Source organism: Ambystoma mexicanum, chromosome 3q (genome assembly GCF_040938575.1).
Source record: "Ambystoma mexicanum isolate Mex_15411 chromosome 3q, UKY_AmexF1_1, whole genome shotgun sequence".
In the NCBI taxonomy this organism is placed as follows: domain Eukaryota; kingdom Metazoa; phylum Chordata; class Amphibia; order Caudata; family Ambystomatidae; genus Ambystoma; species Ambystoma mexicanum.
Genome location: NC_090926.1, coordinates 675,989,629 through 676,016,432, shown reverse-complemented (window position 1 = coordinate 676,016,432; position 26,804 = coordinate 675,989,629). Strand labels below are relative to the sequence as shown.

Here is a 26,804-nt window from a genome sequence, read left to right as displayed (position 1 = left end):
TTAGCCTCGAACATAAACCTGCTTGACCAAATCGTCTTTCTTTTGGCTCCGGTTGGGTTTATTCACCATTTCTTTTTGTTAAAGTCCTTCTTGTGTTTTACTTTGCGCCGCAAACTAGGTTTGCCTTCTTTGTTCACCGTCTTTTTGGCAGGCTTCTGCAGAGAAGCCCTCCTCAAGGTGCCTGGGTGTCTAGGTGGGCTGAATGTGAGGGATGGGTGTAGTCACCCCCTGCACAGGGTATCCTAGGAAATCCAAGTCGCACTTTGCCATGATTGGCTGAGGTGGTTGTCCCGGCTGGACAACACCCCTGCTGCTTGATTGACAGCCAGGCTGTGTGAATGGGGGTTTTGCACATAAAAGGCAGGTCTCTTGGGCTAGAAGTCAGAGTCGCCTCTGGAACTACAAGGAACCGAAGAGAAGTGGAGAGAACGACGGCTGCTGCAACTACCCCGTCCCGGTGAAGCCCTGCTGCAGTCCTGAGCTATCTATCCTTGGACGACTAAGAGAAGATCCAGTCTGGAGTCTTCTTCCCTTGAGCCTGGTGTGGATAACCAGCTCATCTTCTTCAGCCAGAGATCTCCGCCGTGGTCGAAATCGCTGTGCACTGCTGTAGGGGTCCGGATAGTCACCTGCTGAGCCTCTCCTGTTTTTAAGGAGCACACCTTTTCGTTGTCGCTGCTGCCGGCTTCATCCCTGTGTGGTTCAGACCCCCTTCAGATGTCGTCCTTCACAACGAAGCTCCAGGAATCGTGGGTCTGCGGGAAACCAACAGGAACAACTGCCAGGGCTCCAGCTGCATTGTGGAAATAAGGTACTGTGTTCTACTCGAGGAAACTGGGTGAACCCCTTTTCTTCATCTCCAAGGCTCGTCCTTGTCTTCCCTCCTTCTTATAACTTTTGCTTCCGAACATTGACAATATTCAAGTACTCTTGGGCTATACGGAATCGTGAACTGTCTAACAGTGTGCTCTTCGGCACAGGCCTCCGGTATCAGCTAAACCTGGCTCTGACCCTTTGACTTTTGAACACCTGTTTCTGAGTGTTTCTCGATCCTGTCTGCCTAACCTAAATATTGCCTGTGATTTTTGCCTCCAACTCCCTCTGGGTATCTCAGGTGCTAAGTGTGTTTTTGCCCCGGTAGCATTTCATGTCACGGACATGCGTATATTTAGTAGACCGAACTGTCAAAAAGTGATCGCAGCCGTATCCGCGGTATCGTGTTTTGTTCATAACACTGGTTCATTCAAACACAGGGTACTTACCTTGAGACTTACTGTTCAAAGTGAATTGGTTAGTTGTAGTATATTTAACATGTGGTTTTGTTTAAAGTTTAATAGAGGTGTTGTGTTTATAACTGATGGTTTAAAAATAAATGTACTTACATTTTTTACCTGAAACCTTGATTCAGTGTTTGCTTGAGTCACAGTAATTGTGGTCCCTTTGTGTAATCTCTGCTACTGCTCATATACTCTTGAGATAGGCCTGGCTGCTCTGCTACTGCTACCACTATAACTTAGTAGTACAGGCTTGTACCAAAGGTAAAACTTGTATTGCCACCTATGGTCTTAATCAGGTGTAGTGGTCCCTAAGGGCACTGCACAGGATTCTGCCTAACATCCACTGACTCGCTACCTACCCTAACCTAGTGGTAACTGGTGTAAATATGCATTTGTCTAACCACTGCCCTAACACGAAAACATAGGCTGTATTGGTTAGTTTCTGTCACCAGATGTACCCTTTCTATATGTTGCCATTCCTGCCTCTGGATTATACCACTCACCTCCACCCGCATGAGGAGACTCTGAACTGCCTCAGCGGTCATTATTAATTTATTCATTGGATGTTTATAATGCGCCCATACACAATGTGTTTCAAGGCGCAAGTACGGCACTGTGACAAACCGGATCATGGAGGATTATTAATGTCCGAAGCCCTGCAGTCTTGCAGGCGAGTGGCTCTCCCCCACGTGGCATTAAATAATTAAAAGAAAGGTTATTAAAGCTTTTCCTAAAAATATTAGCCATGGTCCTGCCGGGTGGGTAGTTCCCGTCAGTGAGTAGGGCATTTTATTTGTACTCTTCCCTCACCTGCACTCCAAATGTGTTGTGGTGTGGAGGATTAAAAAAATGGAGACACAAAAACTGGTCGAGATTGTGTGTCAAACCTCACGTAGCATAACCTAATCATGGGCTATAAAACCTATTTCTTTTTAACCATGAAGACATGCGTACAAGGAGATTACATGATAGCAATTTTTCCAAGGGCTGTGTGTGTTATAGAAATATATCTGAACATGGACGTTGGGCGTGTGATGTTTACGTGGGAAAGTTGGGTGTGTGATGTTTACGTGTGTAAATCACTCCTGCGTTTTGCTGAGTGCTAGATGCCTTCTTGTGGGGGGATTTTAAGGCAATTAGGCAAATTTAAAGGCAGACTAGCCCTTTGTAATATTGCAAGTCCCAGGGGTCCAAGAATGACAGGGGGCGGTTACTGCAGAAAAGTGTCCCTTATTGTGAAGACAGGATCACTCTGGTAAGGAGATGGGAGTAAGGTATGAAGAGGAAAGAGACAACGGGCATCCGCACAGGGCAGGGAAGTCAGCTGACTCTCACCAACCACAAACACCCAACACCCCGGACAGAACACTCGGAGAACATTCCAATAGACCACACAGTTGGCAGGCACCCAGGTTTCCATTCACTCACCCACAGACAGGACAACCCGCATCTCCCTTCTTCACAGCAAAGAGAGAGAGGGAAGGACGATACAGGACGCATCTGATTGTCTGATGGTTTTGTCTGGAGTTTGAACGAGAGCAACCACTGGCATATTCACCAATGTGTACGTGAGCTCTTCCACTCCTAGCCCTGGCACAGCTGTGCTCAGTCTGCGGGATAGGGCTGAACAGATCTTCTGAACATGGGTACCTTTGCTTGGGTTCGAGATCATTCCTTTGGTCTAAAATTGAAGCCTCCACTTCTTTGTATAAACGAGAGCCAATAGAGGGGCAAGGAAGAAGGCCAGAAATAAAGCAGCCCATTGAACTAATGAGAAATAGCAAATAAAGTATTTATCAATGCCAACCAACTCTTTCTGTTTCAGGAACCAAATTGGCCATTCTAGCCACTCTAAAGCTCTCGTTTACGTCATTGAACTACACCGTGCGGCCATCATTGTACTATACAAAGCTACTGCATGTTTGTTATCGGAACTTCCTTTTCATTGTGCTATAGAATGTTTCGAACTACTGTCATTGTGTGGGGGAATATTGAAGATGCATCATTGCCATACAACCATTGTTGAACTTCAAAAAATGATATGCCTTGCACTACCGAATCTTAGCGCCCATTGCCCGAGAGCATTCGCCCATTGTTGTGCCACACATGATGCCCATCATTTCTTATGGATCATGCCCACCCTTGGACTAAGGCATGAAGTCATTGTTGTACTCTAGAAAATCGTCACTACACTGCAGACTGTGCCGCTGTAACACTAGAAAAGGTGCCCATTGTTGTGCTACAGACCATGGCCTCCATTACACACACGCTATGCAACATAGCCACGGTTGTATTGTTGGAAGGTGTACGGATCCTTGTACGTGGCTCAGGTTTTGAACTTGGACCCGTCTTCATCCTTTCATTGTGCATCACCGTCCCATAGGGTACCCGGCATTCCTTGAAGCCATGCCAGCCAGGTGTAAGACACAGACTAACCACCTCTTCTCTGTCCACCCCCATGTACAGGTTATGCTCAGAGCCTGCCATCATCCCCGATCCCGCCGGATACTGAAGGCCAGAGGTTACCGCCGCACAGCACTTTATCATCCGAGTTCCTGAACCACTGCAGTGGATTGAAAGTGCTGCTCTTGATCTGCAGCACAGATGGTTCCGGGCAGCAGGCGACCAGGTAGGCAGATTGCACCTTGTGCTGTAGTGAAGGGCGGAATGCATGGCCAGATGGAGGCACGCCGCACTCACCTGCTGTAAAGTTATTTCATGCCTGCACGCTTCTAACCACAGATTTCCATCCACTGAAAAACTCTTGTGTTTATAGAGGTTTTGAACAAGTTCCAGGCACAGGATGGGCAGTGATGTTGGTGTCTACTTAACCACTCTTCTGAAACTGTGTTTTACTCCAGAAGTGGTTCTTTTTGCTGAAGTGGTGGTTAATGAAGCAAGCCCACCCCATATGAAAGATGCAGAGAGGAGCCTGTAAGGGGGTGACATGTTGGGTTTATCGTCATTGTACCTACAATTTGTCCTGTCCCAGAATTGTCCTTAGGTGCGGGAAAACATCCACACTCCACTGTCTTTCTTTTTCAATGAGAATTGTCCTGGATAGACCCGTGATCCCGGCTATTTTGCTTCTTCGGACTTTTCTAGCCATATTATGTAACTTGCATACGCAATTCTGCTATGCCTATAGATGCATCCAGTCTTGCCACCCAACCTCCTTGGTTTGAGTACATGCACCTGCCTCTGCCATGAGCGCCCGTGATGCTGGCATTAGTTCATTTGCATTGTGTGCTGGGAGTTCCAGAAGGGGGGGACCACTGGAGTGCAGCATAGTGGCTCGTTTGATCGTATGCCTGGATATGGTGTGCTATTGCTACTTAATCGGTGTTTGGAAGAGCATTTTGCAAAGAGACTGTGCTCATGGATGGCGCCTTCTAGAGCTCAACACATAGCCTGTGGAGACCGTTCAAAAACATACAATCAGAATAGGAGGGAAATTGCACATTGGCGTGGTTCTCCTGCCACCATTTGTGTATAGTGGCGACAGTGCCTGCCTAGCGGCGTGAGGGTTAGACAGTGAGCTCTGATAATACTAGGGTACCAGTCTCTCCTACCCAATACATCTTATTTCTGTGCAATGCAAGCTGGTGTGCTGGCTGGGTCCGGCTGGCACTGTCCAATTGCCCAAACGCGTTCTGCGCACAGAAGGGGTTTGTGATGGGGTTGTGCACCACACTGAAATTAGTCCTACACCTGAATCCTTCCCACTTCTCCTAGGTGGAATAGGCCATTAAGTGGAGAAACACGGACACTCCATTTTATTGTGGTGTGGGCAGTGCATTATTTGTATACAAGAAAGTAAGTGTCAGTGCCCAAATATTTTCCAGCACTACTGTGCCACTGCGGGTGGGCATTACTGCTGCTGCCACCACCCATAGCTGCTCCCCTACAGGGTCTACAGCTTTGGGGTTAGAGTACAGCCTGCACCTGCTCATTGGGGTTGATGGATGATCTGGCTATCATTAGTTCATAATAACTCGAGGAGTCCGAGACAATAATTGCCAGAGCTCAGAAATAAGTGCCAGGGCTCATCCCTGGCAAACACCCCCACAAATTAAGCACTGTCAGGGCTTGGAGACCCCGGGAGGGTTACCTCTGATGTTTGGAAAGCCGGTTTGGATGTAGGAGCTTGGAGAAGTAAACTGGCACTTTTTCATGTAATGCGTTGGGGACAAGACGGATGGTCTTGAAGTGAGACCCCATCCTACTGGGACGCAGTGGAGGCTCCCCAGAGTGTTTGTTGTCCGGATTTCTGCAGTCCAATGACGATGCAGGCTGCTTAGTTTTGTGTCCCCTGAGGTTTACTGGTGCAAATGGCTAGACGCGCAGTATAGAAGGGGTTGTAGTTGGTACTGACCTCTCCACCTTCAGAGCAACCTTTCCTGCACATTCCTCAATGCTTAGGTACTGATGCTTCTTTCATTTTCATCTCTTAGAAGAACCGGTGCTTAATTTGTGGGGGTGTTAGCCAGGGCTCAGACTTATTTGAGTCCCGGCACTTATTATCTCACTCACTTTAATTAAGAAGTGGTGATAGTGCATCCATCAACCACAAGGAGCAGGTGCAAGCTGCAGTGCAACGCCAGATATGCAGACACTGTGGGGAGCAGCTGTGGGTGGTGGCAGCAGTGGTAGGTAACTACCAACCCGCAGTGTCACAGGAGTGCTAGAATATATTTGGGCCCTGGCGCTTATTAAGCACTGAGGAGGACGCTTTGGTGACACCGTTGATTTCCAGCGTGGAGGTCAAGCCCAAGCCCTAGATTGCAGGTATTCTTTGCGGGTTGAGGTGCAGAGCCAATCATAGGGGTTTGGGAGGAAGTGAACTTGAGTCTAATAAATTAAAGAGACGGCGCCCTTCATGGGTTGAGTTGTGGCAGAATTCGATGCCGCCATGCACTGGCGGTCCTTGTGTTTCTCATGGAACTCTAGGTGCGTCTGTATACAATGGTCAGCGTGAATGCTATGACAACTGCTAATGAATGTAATAATGTTGGCGAAGAGAGATCAGATAAGCATTGGCAAATATTGGGGCGAGTGTAGGTCATTGTGCGACCCTGCATGTGATGTAGGTTTGGGGGAGGAGGCAGTTGAATTTGACCTGATGGTTGTGGTTGTCCACTGGAATGTGGTGCTCGAATCCTGAATGACTCGGACAAGCAGCTAAAAAGCAGCTCCTTGTTGGTCATGCCAAATGTGGTGGAAGGCTTCAATAGGAGAAGGGCGCATGCCTGGCCCGGGTCTATAGACGTAACAAGTTCCTCTCTAATACTGGGTAGATTTGTTGCAGGAGGTTGGCTTTTCAGGTGCCATTTTAGTTTTTAAGGACAGTCGTGAGGACTTTGCCATGTTCCTGAGTGGGGTTGGGGATTGAAGGGCCATTCTGTGCATATGGTTATCCTCCAGTAGATCCACAGTAACTCTAGAGACGATTTGGTGGTTTTTACAGTTTGGGAGTGGTAATGAGCTTTCTTTATGCCCAATAGAAGGAAAGGCTGCACCCGTGGTATTGTATTTAGAGTGCTAGGCAGTCTGAGGGAATTTTTTTTTCACCATTCTTATTCTTTCATCCTGTCTCATTGTTTTAATAAACGCAGGTTGTGCCCGAACCACTGAGAAACTCTAATCTTACTTTAATAAGTGGCTCCAGTCAGGAGAAAAAAAAATCAGCCCCTGAATTAATTAAACTTTAAAGACTGTCCTCAGTGGGCAGTGAAACAACATAGTGATTTATTTAATTGCTTTTCAGGGTCAAGTAGAAAACAGTAGCTTGTTTCCTTTGCAGTAACTTGCTGGCAAACACGTTTGCTTCTTGGCACTTTTCTCAGGCTCTCCGTGCTAGAGTTATGTAAGCATATACTCCTAATTCAGCTCAAGGTCCTTTTGAAGGTCAAGGCCATCACAGAATGTAGAGTGACCGACATATGGTACATATTTGCTGAACGAAGTCCAAGAGCCTGTAAGCAACCAGGGCACCCTCTTTCACGGTTCCATGTGTTAATATTTTTGTAGCGATATTAAGACATGGAACCTGCGGGGGACACCCCTCAACCCCCGGTCACAATAACCCCATAAATTATCCCCACTAATAATATCGCCACACCCTTACCCCACGACCATATATATGGCAATATTATTGGTGGGGATAATATTACCTGATACCCTCTTTCACTTTCACACATTTTGGGAAATCATTTTTAATTATGCAAGCCATATACATATTGCATTCGGAGATGTAAATCTGTGCTGGTGTCCCTCTTCACACACGTGGATCTGAAATGGACAGGAATAAACCATCCTCCAGCACATATACACTGCATCCACAGACCCACCCCGCATTCCTCCTTGCGAAATCTCCACACCTTGACAACATTCAAGACACTCTCTATAGAGGACTGGTTAGAAACCCATTCTGTTGTCAAAGCCACATCGTATAAAAACAACATCCTCCAAGCATCCATCATCAAGACCCTCCCGGCAGAAGCTCTCACTCCCTACCTGGAGAGCAACAGCTCCCTAACTCAAGGCACATTTCCATCGTCCCTAAAGACAGGACAAATCCTCCCACTACTAAAGAAACCCACTCTGGATCCCGACAACCTTGATAACTATCACCCCACCTTCCCATCCTAGGTAAGATCATAGAGGAAGCGGTAGCCATGCAACTACAGCAACACATCAACACCAACAATCTCCTTCAAACCTACAAATCCGGGTTCAGACCCAGATACAGCACAGTGACAACCATACAGGTGGTCAACGGCGCACTCAACATCCTTCACAATGGCCACCCCTCCCTCATAGTTCTACCCAACCTCTCTGCTGTTTTTGATACAGTAGGCCACCAGGTGCTCACGGACACCGGTGCATGGGGTTCAGCGACCTTGTCCTATGCTGGTTAAAGTCCCACCACCAGAAGTTTGCTTTGATGGACTCCTCTATGCAACCAGTCACCTGTGGAGTCCTGCACGGTTCATTCTCTCCCCAGTGATCATAAGTCTATACATGGAGATTCTGGGAGCCCTCCTAGCCACACACAACATTCACATCCACAGATACGCTGACAACACACTGCTATACCTCAAGATGAACTCCATCAAGGACCTCCCCGGGCACACAACCTGCCTATCGCTGTTCCAATCTTGGATGTCCAGTGCATACTTGATGCTCAACCCCTCCAAGACCAAATTCCTACTCCTCGCCAACAACACCCAACACCCAGACATACAGAAATGGCTATCGACCACGATCCCTGAGGGCTTCACACCCGAGCTCACCTCCTGCACCAAATCCCTCGACAACATCTGTCCTTGAAGACACACATAGCTAAGAAAACTCAGCTTGGTATCTGCTCTCCCTCCTGCATAAAGCCAAGCCATTACTCCTTCCAGACAGCTTTAGATCCACTGTTAAAGCACTGGTCCTATCCCACCTGGATGGTGGCAATGCCTTCCTTGAAGGCCTCCCGTCGTACTCCCATGTACTGCTGAGAAGTGTCCAACATGCGGCTGCATTCCTCAAGGGTCTGTGCAGATACGACCACATCACCCGGCCCTCCTAGACCTTCACTGGCTCCCACTGCACGCACAAATCACCTTCAAGTCTTGCTGCATCATCTATAAGGCAATCACCCTCAAGTCACCCAGCAGCCTCAAAGAGAAACTCAGCACCTCTGGCAGACAGCGCACAACCAGAAGCCAGGACAGTGCAGACTGGAAATCCGCTGCTGCACAAAGGAAACGACAAGAGAACAAGCCTTTTCTGCCTACGACCCAAGACTATGGAACATCCTCCCCGTCAGCATCATACTCGCCCGCATGCTCCTACAATTCAGAAAAGTACTCAAGATCCACCTTTTAAAGGAGTCTCTCCTCCTCAACACCTAGGCCATCAATTTACACCCCATGCCACCTGACTTGCTAGACACCGTCCTCCCCTCTCCTCCCCACCAACCTGTACAGCTGTACCCCTCCTATGTGCCCCTCTGTATCCTACCCCGCTGTATATCTGGTCTGTTGTTACCTCTGAAAAGTGCTCCGTTATGCATCTGAACTGTTGTATACATCGCTAAAGTGCTCCATTGCTTCTCAAAGCTAGGTCTGTGCTCAATAAATACCGTAATAATAACCCCCCCATCTTTCAACACTGTGGGTTGCCATCAGCATTCTCATACTATCCAGTAGAACCACAAAGGCAGAAAAAGTGAAAGCCTGCATGTGACGAATCAACGTCTGGGGCACCAGTGGTCCAGGGATCAATATCGGTTTCTAAACCATCAATCAACCCCAAACCTCTAGTACACCAGAAGGGTTCAGAACAGATTGGCATACAAGTGAGTTATAAGACCTCCTTGTCCAATTTTGGTAACGTGGACGGAACGGCAGGCTTATCTCTGCAAGGTCGTGGATCGTTGGTTAGCTGCAACACAGTGAAAATACAATTATTACCCAATGATAAAAGGGACTGCCCAGTCAAGGTTGTATACACATATCTACTTTATTATTACTACAACAGACAGTTCTAGCATACTACAATTACAATCCACACTGTAAAGGAACGCAGAGGACAGACAGTTTCACAAAGGAAAGAGATGGACTCTGGATACAGACAGGAGGGAAGTTGGTAAAGCAATCCGTCTTTCTGTTCAAGGTTATTTTGGTCCCTGCACCAAAGGGGAAAAGGGTCTTAACTGTCTCTAGGGGCCTTCAGAAAAGGACCAGGGGGCAGAACCACAATGTATCTAGTGCTGTAGAAATTCTTGATGCTCGATAGCGTTGAGGCAGTTCCAGAGTTTAGAAGCGGGAGGAGCTACGGGTACCAGGCGGCAGGCAGTTTGGCAAGCGAGGCGGATGGACATCTGCTGACTGTCCAGCATGGCGGCACAGGCCAAGAATCGTTGTCTCGTGCTGTTTGGCGGATCTGGAATGCTGGTTGAGGTGTCTCGAACGGCTCTGGTGACTGTGGCGCGACAACAATCAGCAGTGCAGCCGGATGCGGTTCAAGGACTCGACTGTCTCGAAATTGTTCTTAAAAAGATAACGCTGGATGATGCTTGTGTTGCACTCCTCCTAGATTCTTTGCAGGGCTCATGTCCTTTCAAGCCAGACGGCCCAAAGCTCAGGAGGGTGTTAGCAGGCAACAGCCTTATCCTTTGTCCAGAGACTCTCCGGCACTTCCCACCTAGGAAGCTTACTGTCAGAATCTAGCAGGGCACTCTGTGTGCTGGCTTGTTACCAGTTCTGGAGCTGCTGGACGGGTCCTCTGAGTCCGGTATCTCCCTCTGTTCCCTAGGAGATGTTTAGGGGAGGATCTTGCTTCCCTCTTGGAACTACTGGCCATCCTTCACTGGCGGAAGATGTAAGGTAGACTGTGCCTTCAGCTCAGGTCCAAATGAGTCCTTCTTCTTACTCCTTGCACAGTCTTCCGATGATCTGCTAAGTGAGGGGTTCATCCCTCTTTTAATGCCAAATGGGCCCCAGTGATTGTAGGCTAAGCCCACCTTAATGAACCAATCCTGGGTTCCCACCAACAATCTTCTGTTATGTAAGAGATCATGACCAGAGTGCTCTGCAACACCACTTCCTTTCTCCCCTAAATCACATACTTCACCCCTCTGAAAGGGGCCAGCTCTGCAGGGGTTTGCCTACTGTAAATAGTGGACCCATATATGTATTTCACTGAATTTCATACAGAGGGATGGGAACTAGCTTCAAGGTGACACGTTGCACACCAAAGGGGTGTTAGTCTAGCCTTCCTGTTGTCTCTCATTAGTATGCACTGCCACCAGCCAGAGAACAAAGGAATGCATATCCATGGAGCCTTTGATATTTTAATTAGGCTGCTCATGGCTGGAGGACGGTGTGCCTTCCCCCTTCTTGGAATGCTTTGATGTACCCAGGGCTGTCGCATTCCATGTGAAGATGACAGGGGAAGACAACGCATGTAGGCTGTGTCGTCCCAGAGTACAAGTGACTGTGTTTGGTATGGGAAGCAGATGAAATGGGTGCGGAATGGCCACACTCATTTCTCAGAGGTTGGTCTCCCATCATTCATTTTAATTCATCAAAAAATCCCAGACGAGCACACACTCCCCCACCTCCCGCCCCTGTGCGCATGGTCAAATTCCTCACACTACAGAAGGCAGCCAAGTAGAACATTTCCTGAATCTGAAATGACACTTGGTGAACTCCTGAACCCCTTTTTAATAAAGTGTAGCTGCTTGTTTTTACTTATTAATGGCTGGTGTTATGTAAAGCACCCATGCCCCTCCTCAGTCATATTCAACTCAGCCTCTGCGGGACTCTGCACAGAGGAAAACCTCCCCAGTCTGTGGCATGGGGAGTGGAGGTAGGGTGAGGCACTTGGTCCATTGGATGTGAATAGTTTATCGTGTGATGGCAAGGCGTTTATCGTGTGAGGGTGTAGTGGTACATTTTACAATATGCAGTGACGTGGGTATCAAGGGTGGCAAAATAAGCCTAGACTACACTCCTACCCATTTGCATCGGAGCTGTAGGTCATTATTTCTAGGCACAGTATGTTGATAGAACAAGTTTCTTATCCCCAGATAGTTACATGATATTCGTTTATGTAATTAATAAGCATAAGCAAGGCCATTGGGTAACGTTGGAAACAATGAAGCTGTGATTGGTGGTAGCAAAATAATTCTGTGATACTTGGCTGTTTAGGACTTATGAGGGTGTATATTGTACATGACTTCATCTTTAACTCAAAAGAGAACATCTGTGCTCAGTGTCCGTCTGAAGAACTCATTATATGAAGGGGTCTGTGTGAAGGATACCTGGTCGAAATCTGGGTCTCCCAGCCCACTCATTGGATCAGTCAGTTTTGGGGATATACTTTGACGCAAGCCACTTGCATCCCCTCCAATGTATGGCTGTGGGCTTTCATTGCAGAGATATTGTCAGCATCTGGCTGTGTGTCGGCCTCCCAGTATGCTTGCTAGATCTGTACCTATTTACCGGCAAGTTCTTCTTACTCCCCCTTGCCTTTGGAGGATACCTTACTAGCATGCATGTCCCCCTCCCCACCCACAAGGCTATTGCCATTGATAACTATCAAGTATTTTTCCCGCCTCGGCAGAGTTCTCATGTTGATGTTTTTATTGTCCCCTTGCCAGGAACTGACCATCCAGAGCTTGAGCCCTCAACAGGCTCTGGCTCTCTCCTTCAAGTCCCTGGGTCAAGCTGTGGTAGGAGCTGCTGTCCTCCGCAGGCTTATGGCAGCTTGTTTCCTTCCACCTTTGCTTCATCAGGGCCTGAACTGTTGCTCTCAGGAAGCTATTGCCACTTTATCTTCCTATGCCCTTCAGATTTTGCAGCAAGGAAGGCGGAGCCTTTAGCGGTGTCCTCTCTTTGTGTGACTCAGGCTTCCACTTAATCCGCCTGGACTGCCACCCTAACTCTACCATTCCCTTCTTCCCCATGCCCATGTATATAGGTTTCTAAATAGGTGGGATTAACCAATCTACTCTGGAATTCGTTCCCTTTTGGCACCATTTCTTCCTTGACTTGAAGGTACCACCTCCTCTACTGATCTCTCCTGTGTACTCGTTAATTCTCCAGGTGTGGTGCATGCCCCTGTTCTTTTATTGTTTGTCACTGCCAAGAACAAAATGCTAGCAAGCAGAGTGTTTAGAATCCATTCTACCATCTTGAAGTCAGGCAAAAGCAATTACCTGATGATGCAGCACTGCCCTGCTCTGCTGATCTCAACAATGCTCGGCGATTGTGATAGTAAGCGCGTCAATGTCAGACTGGGGGCATGCAGATATTTGGCAAACCATGGGACACCCGGGTAAAATAGCCTTTAGTCTGCTGCTGGATGGCAGAGCTGTGCCAATTTGCTCTTTTCTTCTACTTACCCTCTACTCCGGCGATACCCGGAGAGCAGGCAACCGCGTATTTCACCTACCAAGCTGGGCTAAGCAGGAGCTGCCGCTACGGTAGCTTCTAGGATTGTAATGGACAGTGATTGGGCTTCATCCACTGGTGAGGGTCTCAAGTGTTGGGGTGACCAGCTTCTCGTCTGGTCTCTGAGGTTACGGGCCTTTAGCAGAGGTAAGCGGTTATGCTCTGGCATTTAAATCCTGTACCGCTATACCCAGAGCAAGTGGGCCACATTCGGAAGTAGACTCATCACATAACTGAAGTTCAAAGTATGTGCATTATTGTCCCAAACTCAGACTTACTATTTACATAAAAAAGAGAACGCACCATGAGCAAATTGCACGTAATCCCATACTTGTGGTGTTGAGGGTAGTTGTGCTCATTTTTGTGCATCTGACGCACTGCACACTTTCGTTGAGCAATATGATGCCGGGCACGTGTGCATCGTGTCAGAGGAGTCATTAAAGGCCCGCTTATTTTCGGATCCATTGCCTACCAATGTGCACGTCTTCTGCACTGCACTTTAGTGGGTGCTTTCTTTGAGAATCCATGCATTGCAATGCGATGTGCAATTGCGCAACCACCTCTCACTGACATGCACATGCTTTAGAGACTCTCTCCCTTTGAATTTTGAGAAGACCTTCCAGCCTAGTGGACCGTTATGTGGGCATCATATTCGACCCAACATGAGGTGCTGCAAAAGCCTTTAGCCTGCCTTGTGTTTGTTTTTCGGGCATATGCAATAAAGTAACCGTCTGCTGTCTCTGCCAGAAGGTTATCCGCTAGGCATAGGATTGGGTACCACATATGAACAGCAGCTCCAACTGTCAAAGGGCAACAGTGGATGGCGCGCCCATGTGGATAGGTCATATGAGGACACCGCCAGGTGATGGCGAAAAGGCTGAACGTGGAACGAGGATGCAACGTGTCTTGCTAGAGAACAGCCCGGATAACCATTGCTGTCTGCCTTCAACTTGCAATGTGGTTTAGGGGTCCAGAGAATCCAGCCACAGAACTCATTGCCGCATTCGACAGCCAGCACGCGTGCGCAGGCATGCACAAAGGAACATGCTGTGGGGGGCTTAGGATGGAGGGACAGATGCCCAGGGTGATAAGAGAAGAACTCAACGTGGCCCATGCTCAGGTGTGCCCTGACACTTAGTTTGTTTCACTGTCACAAACCCGGGTTTTCTCGGTCAGCTATCACAGTCCACAGCTGATTACACCCTTGAGTATGATGGAGGCACAGAAAGGCACAATATGAAGTTGTTCAGAACCCAAAATTCAAGAAAGTCGCACATTGATTGGTTCCTGGTTGATATGCAATATTTAACAGACATCACAGACAGGTTGCTTCTACAGAAATATATCTCGACTATGTGCAGGTAATAAAATGGAATTTGGGGCCAAATGGAATGTGCAGTCTGAATTTCCAGGAATCAATGTGCGAGTGTCAGAAACAATTCTCCCTTAGGATGTGTGGTTTCTTAAATACATGTTGTCGCACTCCAGATGTAGGGAGGGCGAAAGACAGCATTTGGCTATGTCCTAACCCAGTGGGAGTGATGTGATGGTCGCTTCATGGAGGCATCCAGGGCCAGCGCCAACTTGCTGTGGCATGGAGTTTCAGTACGGGCATGGCCACATTGAGATTCTAGACCTCATTTTAAGGTTCCTTCCATTCAGGACACTTTAGTCTGTCTCTTTGGATCCGTGTTAGTAGGCCTAGCCGACAGTCTCTGCTTTGCAATAGCAGCTGAAACAGGAATTATGTGCGTTTCAAGATGTTCCTCGATCTCAGGATTTTGAAATGACCCTACTATGTCTGACAAGGTGGTGTTATCTGACCTTTTCTGTCTCTCGAGATGAATTCCCACACCATAATCCTGTCACATGGGTGTTGGCCTTCTGGAGTGCCTCAGGCCGCCTCACAACACACACACACACACACACACACACGCATACAATGAGTGACTCAGAGACGCGTCTGCAGTTTGCGAGGTCCCGGCGGCAACTGCCGTACGGGACGCGTTTATTGTAAATGCGCATGCATGAGCCCAAACGAGGCTTGTGCATGCGTATATGCCCTTCACTCCTTAACATCCTTCCTTTTCTTTAAACAGAAAACAAACAACAATGTGTAACATAACTGTGACTCAACGTGAGTCGCCTAACCTTGGCTGCTGCAGACTCAGTCACCCGAGTCCATAATATACTCGTTGAATCGTGCAGGGGGTTGACGACCCTGTCTGGTCGGGTACCAACTGCTACTCCCATTGGTCGACAGCGGTGCGTCCTCATTGAGTCTTGGTTCCTCTGTTCTCTCCACCTCTGGTGGACATTCCCTTGCTTCGGTCCCAGGTGCCTCTTCCAGCTACCCCTCCGAGGGACTTGAGTCCACTTATTTGAAGAAAGACTTGTTCCTGGTTACAGTTCCTCTATCATTGGCCGCGGTTACCATCAAACCTCTCACATGTGTCCCTTTCCAGGGTTGTGGCTCGCAGGTGAGCGACAGTTTACCCTTCGGGTGGCAGTTCTTGACCAGCACGGTGTCGCCTACTGTCACCTCATTCTCCTGTAGATGTCTTCTCTCGCTCTCCTTCTCGTTCCTGACCACTCTTTCCTGTCTGACCCGTGCATCATCGATCACTCCTGGCGCTCTCCCTTCAAGCTCAGGGAGTAGCCCTCTTGGGCATCGTCTGAACAGGGCTCCGCTGGGGAAACCCCCGTGGACTGATGAGGGGCTGTTCTGTACTCCTGCAAGAACTCGAACAGGTTTCTCGTTAGTTCTCCCCCTCCGTTTGCAGAGATCCGAAATGTCTTGTTTAAAGTTCTCATAAATCTCTCAGCTTCTCTGTTCGCCCTGGGCCTGTTTTGTATTCCCCTTTCTTCCATGTACTTTGCAAACTGATTCCCCATGAATGGTGGCCCGTTATCAGAGCATAGGACAGTCGGAAACACATGGGTTGCAAACATTTTATTTAGTGCTTGGATTGTTGTGGTCACATGCAGTGGACTCTACCAGCTCCACTTCGGGGTACCTCGCTGATAGATGACCGCTAAGAAGTATATTCCTCTACCTGTAGAGCCACGGTTGTTCACTCCGCTCCATGGATTTAATGGGGGGATCCCTCTCGGCTGGACTTGCGGCCTGGCATGGCAAGCACCTCCGCACATGTTCATCTACTCTGTCTTCCAGGTTGGGCAACCACACTTTCGGCCTCAGCCTCGCTTTAGTTTTGGCGGCCCCCTGGTGTCCTGTATGCACCAGTTCAAGTACCTTCGGCACGAGTGCATATGGGATCACTATCTGTCGGCCCCGCAGGAGCAGGCCTTCCTCTGAGATCGATAGTTCATGCCTCACCTTCCACAGTGCTTGCAGATTGCATTGCGCTCTCATTTCTCGCCTTGCGTTGTTGCCCAATATCTCCTTCCACTCTCCACTTCCGATGGCGGACCGAATGACCTTGAATATTTTGTCTTCGTCGGATGCTCTGACGACATCTTCTCTCGACAGTGCTACTGGCATGGCTACTTCCACGACGTTGTGTACTATTTCCCGACAACCCACGATTTCTCCTTGGCCTTGCTCCCGTCTGCTGTTGGGATGACGGGACAGATAGTCAGCGGGGTTGTTCATCCCGGTTCTGTACGGAAGTTTCACCCCGTACTCTGAGTGACGGCATCCAGCGTTCAGTGCGTGGGGGAGGTTTTGAAGATGCTCCGGCCATAATGGGGATCAGGGGCTTATGATAAGTGACTACTACCACTGGCTTCCCGAGGATGTAAAGGCGGAAGTGCCTGCAACCCCATAAAATTGCAAGTGCTTCTCTCTCTATTTGGGAGTACCTTTTTTCTTTCTCTGACAGTGCCTTACTTGCGTATGCGATAGGTCGCATGCTTCCTTGTGCACCTGGCTGCAGCAGTACAGCCCCTAGGCCTATGGGGCTGGCATCCACCAGAATCTCCGACTCGATTGCCGGATCAAAGTAGGCCATTGTGTCCTGATCTGACAGTGCCAATTTGATGTCCTGGAAAGCTTTCTGTTCCTTTTTGTCCCATGTCCAAGGCACGTCCTTCTTCGTCAAGGCTCGTAGAGGTTCTGAGAGCGATGCAAGACCTTTGATGAATCGGCCACAGTAATTCACCATGCCCAGGAAGCTGCGGACTTCTGCTGGGGACTCCGGTGCTGCGGCCTCACAATTGTCACAAACCTTTTCTGGATCAGGCGAGATCCCTTCTGCGTGAAAGACAAACCCGAAAAACTCTATACGGTCTTTGAAAAATATACATTTATTTCGGTGTAACGTCAAACCTAATTTGCCCAATCTCTGTAGGGTCAGTTCCAGTCTCTTTATGTGCTCCATTTGCGAAGACGCAAATACTAGAATATCATCGCTCATGTTGAGGACCCCATGTAGCCCAGCCAGTGCTCCTCTGATCGTGTTTTGAAACACTTCAGCGGCGGATGACACGCCAAAGCTCAGTCTTTTAAATTGATATAGCCTCTCGTGGGTCGTGAAGGTAGTAATGTATCGTGATTCCGGGTGAAGTTCAAGCTGGTGGTACCCGGAACGTAGGTCCAACTTTGAAAACACTTTGGTACCTTGTAGCTCAGTGACAACATCGTCCAGTGTTGGGGTTATGTGGCGTTCCCTCTTTATGGCCGCATTGGGAAACGGCATGTCCACGCAGATGCGGACAGCACCCGGCTGTTTGGGTTTCGGTGCTACTAAGATTGGCGATACCCACGGCGTGGGCCCTTCAACTTTCTCGATGATGTCCATCTCAATCAATGTTTGTAGCTCTTTCTCCACTTGCGTTCTCAAATGGAAGGGTATCCTTCTATGCTTGAGCGCGGTGGGCCTTACCATCTCGTCTATATGCAGGCGAATCGGTTCCACTTTTAGCTTGCCTATCCCTTGAAAAATGCTTTCAAACCTACTCAGGAGCTGTTCAATGTCTGACTGATACACTGCTAGCGTGAAATGAGCAATGTTCAGGGCCTCGGATGCTGCGCAGAGCAGGAGAGAATGTGGATTTACATCATCTGTCACGTAAAAACATGCCTTGATTGCATTGGGGCCATGAGTAACTGGTGCAAAAAAGACCCCTTGGATCAGCAGCGGCGTGTCGCCTCCGAATGTGTAGATTCTGGCTTTCAAATTTTCCAGCTCTGGTGGGCCAGGGAGGGCTTTGTAATGTTCGGTGGCCAGAACTCACACGGATGCACCTGTGTCTGAGGACCGGTGTGGGGGTGCCCTTGATGTCCACGACGCAGGTGGGTTGTCTTCTTTTCTTGGCTCCTGTAGCTATATTGGATTGAAGAATATTTACTCATCCTCTTCTTCCTCTTCTGCCAGGTTGAGCCTCTGTGTATCTTGTTCCAGCGTGGCCATGCTCCGTGGCCTACTGAAGTTTCCACTGCTCATCCTTCCAGGTTCCCTATGGGTCGTCACTGGTGCTGCGGCTCTGCACATTCTGGCGTAGTGGCCAGGTGTGTTGCACCTGCCGCATACTCTTGATTTCGTGGAGCAGTCCTATGCGTGCGGTAGATCGTACCCGCAGTGCTGACACACCGCCAGGGGTGCCCAGGGCAGGTGATGTATCTTGACGCTTTTGGCTCCACCAAGACTTCGATGGGGTGGACTTTCCTAGGGCGAAGGCTTCTTCACCTTTGTTCGGTCGTACGGCCGCGTCCATTTTGGCCCCTCTGCTTTCTGCTAGTTCATACACCCTGCCAGTGTCTAGGATTTGAGCCAACATCATTCCAGGTTCCTGCAGGATCTGCCTTCACAACTTACTTGAATTGTACCCTTGTATTAGCTGGTTTCTTACTATCTCTTCTTCATTGTCCCATCTGCACTTGCTTGACAGTTGGCGCAGACGCGCACAGAATTGGTCTAGGGAATCATCGTCATGTGGCTTTTCAGTACACATCACAAACCGGTCAAAGTTCACATTCGAAAGCGGTATGAAATGATTCTGAAGAGCAGTCTTGATGGCGGCGTTAATTACCACCTGAATGTTCAATGACTCATAGATGTGGAGTACCTCGGTACCCGCTGAGTACAGCAGCGTCGCAACTTTTGCATCGTTGTCATCTTCCCCGTTCGCTTTGAAGAACATGTCCAGCTTCTTGATCCATATAAGCCACTTGGGCCCCAACTTGGAGGGAGGACCTGAAGTGTCGAATTCCGGCATCGGTGCCAGAGTGCCATGCTGTCAACGTGACACTTGCCCAGGTGCCGCTGCTTCACCTTCGTGGTCGCTCATTCTCACAGGTCGCACAGGCACCTCATCCACATGTCAGAGGCCGCAAACCTTTCTCCCCCAGGCAGCACTTCACTACTGGAAGATAGTGGGCAGACGTGAGCTTCCAGTCCAGTAACTGGTGACCATTGACCTTTTTGTATCATGCAGGCACCTTGTCCCAGTAACACCTCCTGGATTGTGTCTTCAGGCTGGGTGAATCTTTTTTTTTCTCCTTGGGGGGCCCCTCGGGGCCAAAATCGAGGTTCCCCTTGCAGGAGAACCACAAAGGTTCCAAAAATTGTGTAGGATTGAATCACGTGGGCAGCGCACGAGCACCCTCGCGGGCCGCTACTGATACACGATCGAATTCAAGATAGCCAACTGGTCCAGCAGCGTAGTAGGATGGATTGCCACGCCTTGCGAGTAGTAACTGCGTCACATACACACTCCCTCTTCATGCCAGTGTCCTCGTCGCCAATGTTGGCCTTCCGGAGCGCCTCGGGCCGCCTCACAACACACACAGGCACGCACTCATACAATGAGTGACTAAGAGACACGTCTGCAGTTTGCGAGGTCCTGGCGACAACTGTCGTACGGGACGCATTTACTGTAAACACGCATGCGTGAGCCCAAACGAGGCTTGCGCATGCGTATATGCCCTTCACTCCGTAACAATGGGTATGATGAACGTTTTCAGCCGTTGATAGGATGGAGGTGGGTCTCAATTCTTCTGCTGTCCGTGGTTGCTGCCGGACATTTCACCTGTTTTATTCTGACCCTTTGCCGCTGTGTCACCTGGATGGTGCTGCTGTTTCACTCTTGCCACCCCCGCCCCCAGGTGATACCTACTCCATTAGGTATTTGGTCCTTCTTTGTGTTGGAGTGTGGCTACTGCTAAGGGACATCAGGCTCAGGCTGGCCTATAGGGCAGTTGGGCAATGCCAAACCAAAAATGCAAAATGCTAGTGTGGGCCCGTTTTTTTGGTCAAAGTGGGACATTTTATTCATTTTTATTTTATTGTTCGTTTATAATGCGCTTAATACCAGCGAGTGGTTTCTAAGCGCGGGATCGGGATTCAAACCTATTACTATGCGTTGTCTTGCTTCCGCCTGAGCCTTCCTTCTACCCCATTGTATCACATTTGATCCAAATCTTCCCCTTGGGTACTATTCAAACAGTCTGTCACAAAAGGAATGAATTGCCGTTTTCAAATGTGGGCCACTTTTTTATTCGTGCCTGAGACAATTTTATGATCCAGTGCGACTCTGAGAGACCTCCATTTCTCCTGACAACTGTGAAATTGACACTGGGCTGACTAGACCTTGACAGTCACACAGAACTCCATACCAAAAGCCTTCTCTGCTTCAGAGAAAGACGTGCATGGAATTAGGAGGTTCTGGAACATCGCAGAAAATCCCTCTTGCCCAATGAAAAAATCCTTTCTGTATCAGATCTCCTATTAAAAATCATGGATGCTGCCATGTCTGGAAAAGATCCAGGGCTACGCTAATGTCAGGACTGTCGGGGCGTGGGGCAAGCTAGCCGTTTGGTTGTAGCCCCTGAGCTTCCATCTGGGGCTGCAACCAAAAGACCCAGGGCTATAGCCCTGTAAACCCCCCCCCTCCTAGCAACGCCTCTGTTCAAAATCATTGAGAGCAGACCTAGTCGCCATTACCCTACAAACTCCTTCGCGAGGGGGTCAAAGACAAAAAGCGCATCAGTCAGTGATATTATCACCCAGCCAGAAGAACACAGAGAAAGGTACTCTTGAAATAGTCCCTACCTTTCTGCGGCATGAAATGTACACTACGCTTCCTGAACCATGCACAAATATGGCAGTGGTAAACCACTTGTCCTTTGGGAAAGAAATTAGATAGGCGGAAAAGACCGGCCCAGAGGACTGTACACCACCAAAGAGTATCCCAGTCATGCAGTGATTGCTCCACTGGTATAGCCCTTAGGGTTGGAGGGGCTGGCATGGGTCATCCACATTAACCTCCATGCACCACAGTGCAAAAGTAATAGCAGAGGAGCAACTTTGTTAGACCTACAAACTACGGTCTTCCCCCAGTGGCAGTGCTGTTAATTTATATGCAAATAGATTACACTGCGGTAGCTGATAATCTGACACTTTAGCCTTACAGCAAAATGTATTTAATTCGTCTTTCATGGTTTAAGCACATCTATGTAGAAACGGGCACTTTGAGACTGCCTGGCGACTCGCCACATAGTAGACCTCCATGCATTGCTTTTCACAAGGAGATCAGAGTGTACCTGTCACATTTACAGTGAAAAGGGTCCTCAAGAGCCATGGGTCTTGAAATGGATGCCTAGAATGGGTGAGCACTCCTAGCAGCAGCAACCCACACTTTGCCCTTCAACATTTTCACAACCACACCCCCTGCTCATAATACCCCCTACCACCAGCTACCTGCCTGTTGCGCAGTTAATTGGCACAATTCACAAACACCTCTGTACAGTCATTGAGCAGATAAGGCCCTTCACACACAATTAAAGTTGGAAACATGCAGCAGCTGCTTTACTAGGCAGAGGTTCACCTGCAGCTGATCCGTAAACCGACGAGACAGCTTCCGGTTCCGCTTTAGGAATGGAAGGAAGGAAGGAAGGAAGGAAGGAAGGAAGGAAGGAAGGAAGGAAGGAAGGAAGGAAGGAAGGAAGGACTCCTCCCGTCCCCACCGTATTACTGACAATAACAAAAACCAAAAAGGGGGGGGTGGTGAAGGGGCAACAACCGTCCCGTTTACACCTGCGTGAACATGGGCCAAAGGAACACGGGAGGAACAATAAGGAAACCCCCAGTTTTCCGGCACCACTTTTGTGTTGGGTAGGGGATGTTAGTTAGCACCTATCATCTACTGTGAAGGATCACAGGGGGTAGGGAAACAAAAGACCAAAGGGGGGTCTCGAAAGGAACAGGTTATGGCACCAGGTATACAAAAGTAGCACTCAAGGTGCCCGCATGCCTTGGGCAAATCATTTGCTTTAAAAACTGTGGGGTTCTAGCAACCCCCTCTCACTTCTTGTTGCTGCAGAACAGTGCGACTTTTTGAAGGAACTTTCAAAATTACCCGCCCTTCCCGCACAAATTGCCAGAAAATGGCACAAAAATAAAACGCTTGGGTAAGGGAACAAAAGGGAGAACAACAGTGAAAAATAAAGTAGTTGGCAGCACGGCAATCTCCCTCCTTCTCTTCCCAAGTTGCCAGAAAATGGCCGGCTAAAAGTAAATGCACTTGGGAGTTAGGAAAAGCTGGTAGTGTGGTAGTGTCCCCAACAAGGCTGGCAAAGAATGGATTCTTCCCTTGCAAGGAGCCAGAAAATGGCACAATCAAGAAAAATCACTTGGGATTCCAATCGATCTGCGGGATCTCAAGGGCCCCATAATACTTAAAGCAAAGGTTTTTCTCCGCTCCCAAACCGCCAGAAAATGGACCAAAACCGCTTGGAGCAAGCCTTTTTGGCTTAGGAAACACAGTGGATCTCAAGTAGGGAGACCAGACGTCCCGGTAAATCACCCTCTATCCCGGGGTCCCGGGAGTTTTTTCATTTGAGAAACCCTGTCCCGGGTTTGCATGGTTGGGTGGCTACGGTAATTAAAATTGTAATTAATTTTCACAACACTTTCAGAATTTGAAGTTGGAGGATTGGCTCGAACCCCCAACCTTTCAGGTACAAGTCACAACACTGTGCCACAGAGACTGGCTTGGAAATGGTTGTACAGCAAGCCATGTAATATCAATGAGAGCAAACGCCTGTTTTGAATTAACATGCCAAGATTCACAGACAAAATTGCACAAATGAGATCATTTACAGTTTATATAAAGGAGAAGTGCTGGAAATATGGTTGGGTGGTGGTTGTGGGGGCGTGTTGGAGGATGGGCGGTAATTGGTGGGCTGCGATGGGGTAGTCCCTCTTTTATGTTGTTGATCGTCCCGGTTTTTTGTTTTGGAAATCTGGTCACCCTAATCTCAAACAAAATGGAGGTGCACAGCTTAACGCAGTGCAGCAGTTCTAAGTAGAAGGGATGGCGGCATGGATCAGTCCTGAGTTGGCCTATGATGGAGCAGGCTCCCCGCACACCTGGTCCCATGATGCCCTAAAGCATATCAGCTATTATTGTGTGTTTTTTTTTTTTTTTACGGTTGTGACTGTTATGCGGGTATTACGGCCTTATTTTTCCACCCTACTTCACCTCTCTGAGTCATTTATTACAATGTATAGTGGTCATTATTTGGGTTGGGAGAACGTTACGGCTTTTAGGCATTCCGCCTTACTATGCCACGTCCAGGCTTATTAACAATTGCACCCTAAGGGTCTCCACTCTAACACTCCCTACATGGCATTCTATTTACGTTACACAACATACTTGTTACTTCACGGTTACTTTGCCCTTGTTATCAGTTGTCTCGCTTGACCGTCATTTTTTTACACGAGGTCCACAGTGACCCCATCCCCCCACACACACATTTTAGGAGGTTGAAATTGTTCCACTCCCCCCTCCCGAAATGTTTAGTGGCGCCTCTGGCATCTTGTAGGCTGAACAGCTGCACCCCACGCCACTAGTTTAATGCTATATGCGCCCCCACCGTACTTTCCTGAAATCCCAGGGAAGGAACCTTTCCACCCCCACCCACTTACCCCACTGACATTCACCCCCTTACATTTACTTCTTTGCATGATCGTGAGAACAATGCAAACCAGAAACGCTCGGGAGACCACAGGCATAAACATGTAATTATTACCTCCTAAGAATAGCCATAGGCAGAGGCATAGCCAGAATTGTCTAACAAGTGGGGCCTAAAGCTAATGTAGTTGGGCCCACCGCAGTGAGCTTAACATCTGTAAATGCCTACAAAGTGCTGCTGAGTGGGCATAGGGTCAGGAGCATTACTAAGCTTCGGGTATTCTAGCCTGGCCCACAGCAAACCTCCCTTGGCCCACCCTGAACAACAACCACAATATCCTTTTCGCACATTACTTCTTTTGAGACACTAAATCCTGAAAATGCCTTCCGCTGACCAGCCCTTGGGTCTCTGTAGTCTTCCATCCAAGATGGAGTAAATACGCTAAAAATGTACTCTCAGCTACACCTATTTCTAAGCAGGTGGTGTTCGAAATTAAATGTATGGATTCGAGTCTTTGATACCTGTGGGCCATCTCTCAAGGGAAGGAAGGGGTAAAGATGCACTGGGGACCATTTGAAACCAGTCAAGTTGAAAAACGTGCCCCTTGAAAACATGGCTTCACACTTGAGATCACTGCATACACTGAAGAGCTTTCCTTTGACTGCCATTGGGTGTACTTCGATTGGATTCTTATAACTGTGCCTACCCAATTAGCCACACCTATATAGTGTATTGACTGATGGGTCACTGCCAATTAATGCACATTTTGATTGCTTAATAAAATAGACCCCTCAGGATGAAGTAATCCTTAAATGTCTCTATTGTTCTGGGGCATACACGTCATAATTCTGTCTTAACAAGATGGTATACTGCGCGGTTTGCAGGATGACTGACATCAGTACTGAGACGAGATGATGTGCGGAGCCATGAGGAATGCTTGCGGAACCAAAGTAAGCGTTCCATCAATGTGGACACTAAGCATGAAAAGTGAGGAGGGACTCAAAAGAGTGTTCGACCCTCTCTGGAGTAACCCAGACAGAAGTCATCACTGGAGGAGCCGGGATTGTGAGAGCGGGAAAGCAGGAGTTCAAAGACGGTGCCAGGTATGCTTAAGGTAAGCGGATTACTGACCTGGTGGGAAACTCACTTACCGTTCGCTGTGATTGGACAACCAAGAAAACCATGTGAGCCAACCTCTAGACGAAGACTGCTGGATGTCGCGATTAAAAGCAGGCACATTGTCAGCGAGGAGCAGAGTGCTGCAGAGTTGCCGTAGCACATGGGAAGGAGAACAAAGAGAGCAGAAACCTGACAGACACGATAAAACCGCACACCACCCAGAGTGCATAGGCAAGGCCCTCACAGGTAACAGGGTTGTCCAATCGATTGGTGGGGCTTTGGAAGACTTTGAGGGGTACGAACGTCGGTGTATGACCTGTACACAGGTGAGAAGTACATCGCAAATCCTCTTCTTTGGTGGAGTACCTGGCAGAGGGGTGAGCCAGACCGAGTAGAGGGGTGAGTCAGGCCGAGCAAAGCAACTAGAAAGAGTCTCTCTGAGCCACACTGAGCAAAAGCAACTAGAAAGAGTCTGTGTCTGAGCCAGGCTGAGCAGAGTAGCTAGTGAGAGAAGACAGGTCTGGGACCCGCACCCAATTGAAAAGAGCATCACAAATCTTCTGCACAGTACTCGGGCAGAGGATTGAACCAGGCCGAGTAAAGCAACCAGTGAGGGAAGTACAGGTCTGGGACCTGTACCCAGTTGACAAATGCACCATGAATCCTCTTCTTTAGCACAATACCTGGCAGGAAAGTGAACCAGGTCTACCAAAAGGAAATCAGTAGAAACCTAGGTGTCTGAGACCCACAATTAGTCAAGTAAAACAAGGTGAAAGGAAGACCAGGGGAAGAGAAGGATGCCCCCTGCGGGCATAGAACAGTGAAGGGAGACTTTTTCTTGGTACACCAAAGCCAGGGCAACTGAGTCATTCCCCCTGGCATTGTGAACTGGCTCAGAAAGCTTGAGGAGGGCCTGGGGAAAGGGAGTCAATCCCCCGGCCTTCGTGAACTGTGTCAAAGTGCTTGCAAGAGACCAGGGGAAGGAAGCCATACCCTATTGGTGTTGTGTACCGCAAAGCCCAGAAAGTTCAGGGGAAGGAAGCCATACCCCTGGATCGTGTCTACCGTGAAGCAAAGCTCCAGGAAATGGAGTAATTCCCTGGGTACTGTGAAAGCATCGAGAACAGGATACCTGGATAAGGGAGTAATTCTCTAGGGACCCATTACTGGAATTAACTATGCACAAAAAGGAATGATGTTTGAGTTGCAACGTTACCTTGTTGATTTGAACTAAGAACTTTACAACGCCACAAGCTGGAACTTTGTTTTGTATCTTGGAAAGGAACTGAGTGCTGGAGAAGGGAGTCATTCTCCCAGGCCATGTTCCCACCTAAGATTGTAACTATAGAACATTGTCCAGAGGAAGGGAGTCATTTATCTGGACCAAGAAGCCCCTTTACCTCTTTAATAATAGTTACACGTGTGACTGATTGAAGTAGGCATTTTGAAACATGGCGGTGGACTCTTCATTTACTTGGACATTCTGACAGAGTCTGTATTTCCTTAGTTGAGTCAGGGAAACCCCTCTTAGAGTTCGGGAGAGAGAGGTTTCCTCTTTATTTTGACCAAATAAAGGTT

At 48.4% G+C, this 26,804-nt stretch overlaps 1 protein-coding gene across 1 annotated transcript in view; it reads left to right on the top strand.

Annotated features, from left to right (window-relative positions):
• USP43 (ubiquitin specific peptidase 43) overlaps positions 1–26,804 on the top strand; it is a 1,531,566-nt gene that overhangs the window by 1,119,513 nt on the left and 385,249 nt on the right. The window contains exon 7 of the mRNA XM_069654572.1: positions 3,744–3,906. Coding sequence (XP_069510673.1) covers positions 3,744–3,906 — 163 coding nt within the window. The remainder of the gene's footprint in view (positions 1–3,743; positions 3,907–26,804) is intronic.